We start from the raw sequence: 5,620 nt of genomic DNA, 5'->3' as shown, positions 1-5,620 counted from the left end.
TTATTTTTCATTTTCCCCTCTCCTTTCTGTTTTCTTCTTTTGTAAAGCTGCTTTGAGACAATGTTCATTGTAAAAGGCGCTATACAAAATAAACTGAATTGAATTGAATTGAAGTTAGCAGTATTTCATTATAACACAGGAATGACTGGTATTTGTTGTGTTATTATTATTACAGACAGAATGTTTGAGCTTTTGTGAGTCAAACACCATGAGATCCGAGTCAAATGAACTGATTCACTGAAAGCTTCAGTATATAAATAGATTTTTAATAATGTACAGAAATGCAGTACAACGCAGTGACGCTGTAACTTCCTGTTCTCACATTTGCACAAATTTCAACATGAACAATAAGAACGATTATTTCCTGTTCTTTCACTTTCAGTATTTTATTTATTTATTTTTTTTACACAGTAGATCCAGAGAGTGAACATCAGGATGCTTAAATCTATGAATAATATTTTATAAACATCAGTGACATGTAGGAGTTATTTATTTTATTTTATTTTACAGTACTCATACATTTACTGTACAAAATAAATGTTATAAAACAGTCTGAATAAACTGAAATACTGTATTAAATATTGCTGGTGTAAAGAGCAGGGCTGATAATCCGCTATATTCCCTTATAGACGACGGCTCTGTCTGTGCTCCAGAGAAGAGAGACATCTTTAAACATTTATATTCACAAAAAAACATCTGTTGTGTTTATAGCTTGTCGCCTGTGGGCGTGGCCTGGCTAGTATTTGATATTTTGCGAGATGTACATCTTACATTACTCAGCTTCCTCCTCAGATCAGACTTCCTTCTGAGCTTCATTTTCTCAATGTCTCTGTACATATTTACTGATAATGAGGAAGATGATGACGATGGAACTAAAGCTCTGAGTGAAGAACCGTCACACCACAGAGACGTCTGTTCTGATGAATTATTCCAGCCAGTTGTTTGGATTTGGTTCTTTACGCTCTAGTGCTGTATTTTATTCACGTGGAATTAAGGAAGTCTCTCTTTAACCGTCGCTGTCGCTGTGATCCATCACTTCTTGATCACCTGCTGCTTTGGGCACTCACTGCGGTCATGAGATGTTATAACGCTCTATAACCATTTCTCTATTATTAGATGACGAGACACTTCCCTGGAGACCTTATAAATATTGTGATAATATCAGAACCCTGTGAGAGATTTCTGGAGCTTCACCTTGACTCTGAACATCTGTCCTCTTCTGATCATTTTTTACTTTTATATCATTTATTACTTTCTTCCTGTGATCTCTGGTGGATTTGTGGATTTGTGTGATTTCACACTGTGAGGTCACTAAAAACACAGAACATTAATTCCTCTAACCTTCTTCTGCTTTCATCTGAACCAGTTTTAATCTCCAAAAGCTAAAAAACATCCTCCACTTCCTAATGAGGTTAAAGTCGTTTAAACAACACGCATCTCTCCTCTGTCTCTGAAAGGTGGGAGGAGCTTATCCTGTGAAGCTCCACCCACACAGGTTGCCCTAAAATAACATATTCCACTTAAACAATCTCTTTAATTCCAAACAAACCAAATAAACAAAAGCAAATCTAACAACCGAGTGGGCTGTCATTAGACTCATTAGAATATCAGGCCACGCCCACTAGGACTTTAACACGTTTACTTCCTCTTTTTTTATACAAAATTTTCTAAATGATTATCAGACACTTATTTTAATATAATATTTTCCACAACATTAAAAAAAACACAACATGGAAATTCAGAACCTTTTTACTGAAATTGTGAATGCTACCTCGTCCTCCATTTTGAAGGTCAGTCTGACTTGGTGACATCTGACCGCTGGACATCTTTAACTTTCATATTTAATTTTTGATTTTTTTAAAATCATGGTTCATATATAAAGTCCAATTAAACAGTACAGAGTGATTGTGAAAGTTCAAAGTCACCTCGAGCTGTTCATGACCTTTGACCTTAGGCAGGGTCAAAGGCGTGTGGTTGTTGGGTGTCTCTCACATCCTCACCCTTTACACCAAAATACAATCAGTCTTGAAGTCCTGATTCGAGCTCGAGGGGATTTGAAAACTCGTTCAGACAGACAGCGTGACCTCTGACCTCGGGCCGAGTCTCAGTGCCTCGTGCACGCCGGCGGCGGAGAGTCTGCGGTTGATGTTGCGGTAGCGGCAGGCGAGGAGGCTGCGGTAGGCGGTGCGCAGGTCGCGGTTGGAGAAGGCGTAGATGAAGGGGTTGATGAGGGAGTTGGCGTAGCCGAGCCACAGCAGCGTTCTCTCGATCCACAGAGGCACGCAGCTGCAACGCACGCCGCACACGAACGGACGCAGCGTCGACAGCACGAAGAACGGCAGCCAGCAGAAAGTAAACGCCCCCAGCACCACCCCCAGTGTGGCCGCCGCCTTCTGCTCACGCCTGAAAATGGAGGCGCTTTTGCGTTCGGCTTCGTTCCATTTCGCTCCTCTGAGCCGGTGCATCTTCATAGCCATGGTAATGCAGTCGCTGTCGTCGTCTCGGCTGTTCCTGTCGTCGTCGGCGCCTCCATCGCTCGGCCGCGGGAAGCCCGAGATGGCGTGCTTAGCGGCGCTGAGCTTCGCGGCGCAGTAAATACGGCGGTACATAACCAGCATGACGCTCATGGGGATGTAGAAGGCCACGGCGGTGGAGTAGATGGTGTAACCGAAGTCCTGGCTGATCAGACACTGGTTATCATCGTTGACGTTCTGAGCCCAACCGAACAGCGGCGGCAGCGTGATGGAGGCCGAGAGCAGCCACACTGACAGGACCATCCGCGCCATGCACCATCCGTTCTGACGCACCGGGTACGTTAAAGGCCTCGTGATGCCCAGGTACCTGAAATACATAGTCATACTGATGGTTATGCTTAGGTCAGGAAATTCACATGCAGCTGGATTGGAATTTTGGTGATTATTTCTCTCTGACTGTAGCGCAGGATTATATTAATGCACTCGCTCTGATACTTTATTGTTTCCATAGCAACAGATCTTTTATGGTAGACGCTATCTTATTTCTATTTCTATCCAAAAACATGTTGTCAATACGGTGAAGTTTTCTGTAAGGAGACATTTATGCAACATGTGAAGGAGTCTCCAGAGTACGATGTTCCTTATGGTTCCTGTAGGTAAAGAATGATCTCAGTGGTGGAGACACTGTCACCATTTTACCATAAACACACAGGAAGTGACATCATTTTTAAACATGACTGAATAAAGACAAGAAATTTGGCTCAAGAAATTTACAGGATCCAGATACTTCACAGTGTGTCATAATATTTTTTGCACAAAAAGGAGAAAATGGCAGCTTCAGTCTCGTTCGTCACTGTCACCAGTGAGTCAGGACCTGTTACAGGAAATGACATGGTCGCATGTTGTGTTGCGAGTGTTGATGCTGGGATTAGTCAGCTCTCTTTTCACTACGCCTAACTGAACTGACGTGGATATTAGACACATTAATCAGATAATACAACAATTATAATAAGATAGCTAGAACCTGAGAGCTTCAGAGATCGTCCATAAAGAATCCTGTACAGAGACTCTGACACTGTAATGCTCTCTATGACCAATCACTGATCACCAATATTCCCTTCGACCAATCACTAATCACCAATATTCCCTACGTATGTATGTATGTATGAATGTATGTATATATGGATGGATAGATGAACAGTATTTATGTACGTATGTAAATAATTTTGGTGCCGTGACCAAAGACGACTTCTCGCTAACAAATCAGTTATATTATTTCCAGTTTTCGTGACAAAACTCTACACTGTTCTGTTCAGAAAATCTTACTTCTTCAGCTAACATGTCTTGAGGTGCTGATGCAGATGATGATGATGATGATGCCACCTGGTGACTTTCTGAGCGTGCACGAGCTACCCTCGCCCCTGAACAGAATCCGCGCGTGAGCTCACCTGTCGATGCTGATGACGCAGAGGGTCATGATGGACGCGGTGCAGCACATGACGTCCATGGCGATGAAGACGTTGCAGAAGAACTGTCCGAAGATCCAGCGGCCGCCGATCAGGTCAGTGACGCTGACGAACGGCATGACAGCGAGCGCCACGGAGAGGTCAGCCAGCGCCAGGGACACGATCAGGTAGTTGGAGGGCTGCCGCAGCTTCTTCACCGAGCACACGGACACCACCACCAGCAGGTTGCCGCACGCCGTCACGAGCGTCAGCGCCGTCAGGACGCCGCCGATCAGCGCGCGCTCCACGCCGCCGTAGCTCTGCACGTACGCGGCGCAACGCGTCCGGTTGCCCGCCTCGGGCGGCATCCGCGGCACGGTGGACGACGACGGCGGCTGGGTCATCATCATCGCCCAGGATTCGGACCCCGACCCCGCTACACCCGTGTCTCCCGTGTCGCGCGCCATGGTGAAGAGTCGCGCGAGCAGCAAGGCGGCACTGGAGTCCACTCCCGCCGCGCGCGCCTCAACCATCACAAAAAAAAACAAAAAACAAACAAAAAAAATGAAATAAAATAATAATAATAAAACAATCGAAAAGAAGAATAAAAGCGTTAATAAAAGTCGTATTAAATTAAAATCAATCCTTGATTTAAAAAAGATCTATTTAGGCGGCTATTTAATTTTAATTAATATTAAATATTTAATATTTATTTAGTAAAATTACTAAATATAGATTAGAGCATTAGAGCTACCTTTGAAAGGAAGAAATAAAATAAAATAAAATCATATAAAATTTTATAATAATAATTATCGCCTTCTAACAAATCTAATAAAAAATAATAAATAAATAATTTAACAGAACAAAGTGAATAAAAGTAATATCGATATTTAAATTATATTAAATTTAATCCTAAATCATATCTTTATTTTGTAATAATTAAAAACAATCGAATTATTTAAAAAAAACATAATAAATATATTAAATAACAGAATATGAAACAGAATTAATAATAAAATGGAAGTAAAATAAAATATTTTATTTTTTCAAGTGTAAGTTCAATCTAAAAAACAGTTACCGGACAAATTCGACTAAAAGTCAAAGAAAAAATAGGAATAAACTACTGCGTAAATCCGGTATGACCCGTGGCTCCGGTCGCGCGCCGCTCCGTCCGTTCATCATCCCGCGCGTCTTTTATCCACGAGCTTCACCAGATGCTACAGCGCACGCGCACTGGAGAGAGGGCCGGGGTGGTCCACCGAGTTCTCCAGGCTATTTTTAGAGCGCGTGCCTCGTTGTGCCTCTTTGTGTCGGTTTCACGGGGGAGTGATTATATGAACAAAAGAAACGAGGGTCAGAGGAAAAACGTCTCCGCGTAAGGTGTGTGGGTGACGTCATCAAATTAGTACGTATGTAGGCCAGCTGAACCACGTGACCATGAACTCGCTGTGTGTATAATATACTGATATACTTTTTATCTGGTAATAGTTACTGTTGTAGAAACGAGTTCACACACACACACACACACACACACACACACACACACTGATACACAGCACTGACACTGGAGACTCCTTACACACACACACACACACACACACACATATTCAACTGAATATCAGTCTTGCACTATTTGCACACATGCACTTTATGTGAAACTTTGTTCATTTTTTTTACTTAGTTCTGTGTAGTTTTCTGTAG

At 42.5% G+C, this 5,620-nt stretch overlaps 1 protein-coding gene across 3 annotated transcripts; it reads right to left on the bottom strand.

Annotated features, from left to right (window-relative positions):
* Nucleotides 1-307: 307 nt before the first annotated feature.
* Nucleotides 308-5,117, bottom strand: htr7a (5-hydroxytryptamine (serotonin) receptor 7a). Of its 3 annotated transcripts, none has more exons than XM_058399554.1 (3): nucleotides 5,044-5,117; nucleotides 3,923-4,443; nucleotides 308-2,841 (listed from the first exon to the last, which is right to left on the bottom strand). In XM_058399554.1, the coding sequence occupies exons 2-3, from the start codon at nucleotides 4,384-4,386 to the stop codon at nucleotides 2,067-2,069; spliced, it is 1,239 nt and encodes a 412-aa protein (XP_058255537.1). In that variant the 5' UTR covers nucleotides 4,387-4,443; nucleotides 5,044-5,117; the 3' UTR covers nucleotides 308-2,066. The 3 variants fall into 3 exon arrangements, with proteins under 3 accessions (XP_058255537.1, XP_058255535.1, XP_058255534.1); XM_058399552.1 differs by having other exon boundaries at nucleotides 4,998-5,084; XM_058399551.1 differs by lacking the exon at nucleotides 5,044-5,117 and having other exon boundaries at nucleotides 3,923-4,661.
* Between the last annotated feature and the right edge of the window lie 503 nt (nucleotides 5,118-5,620).

This window comes from Hemibagrus wyckioides, linkage group LG09 (assembly GCF_019097595.1).
Source record: "Hemibagrus wyckioides isolate EC202008001 linkage group LG09, SWU_Hwy_1.0, whole genome shotgun sequence".
NCBI classification, from domain to species: domain Eukaryota; kingdom Metazoa; phylum Chordata; class Actinopteri; order Siluriformes; family Bagridae; genus Hemibagrus; species Hemibagrus wyckioides.
The sequence above is the reverse complement of the archived record's forward strand: the minus strand, read 5'-3'. Positions and strand labels throughout refer to the sequence as shown.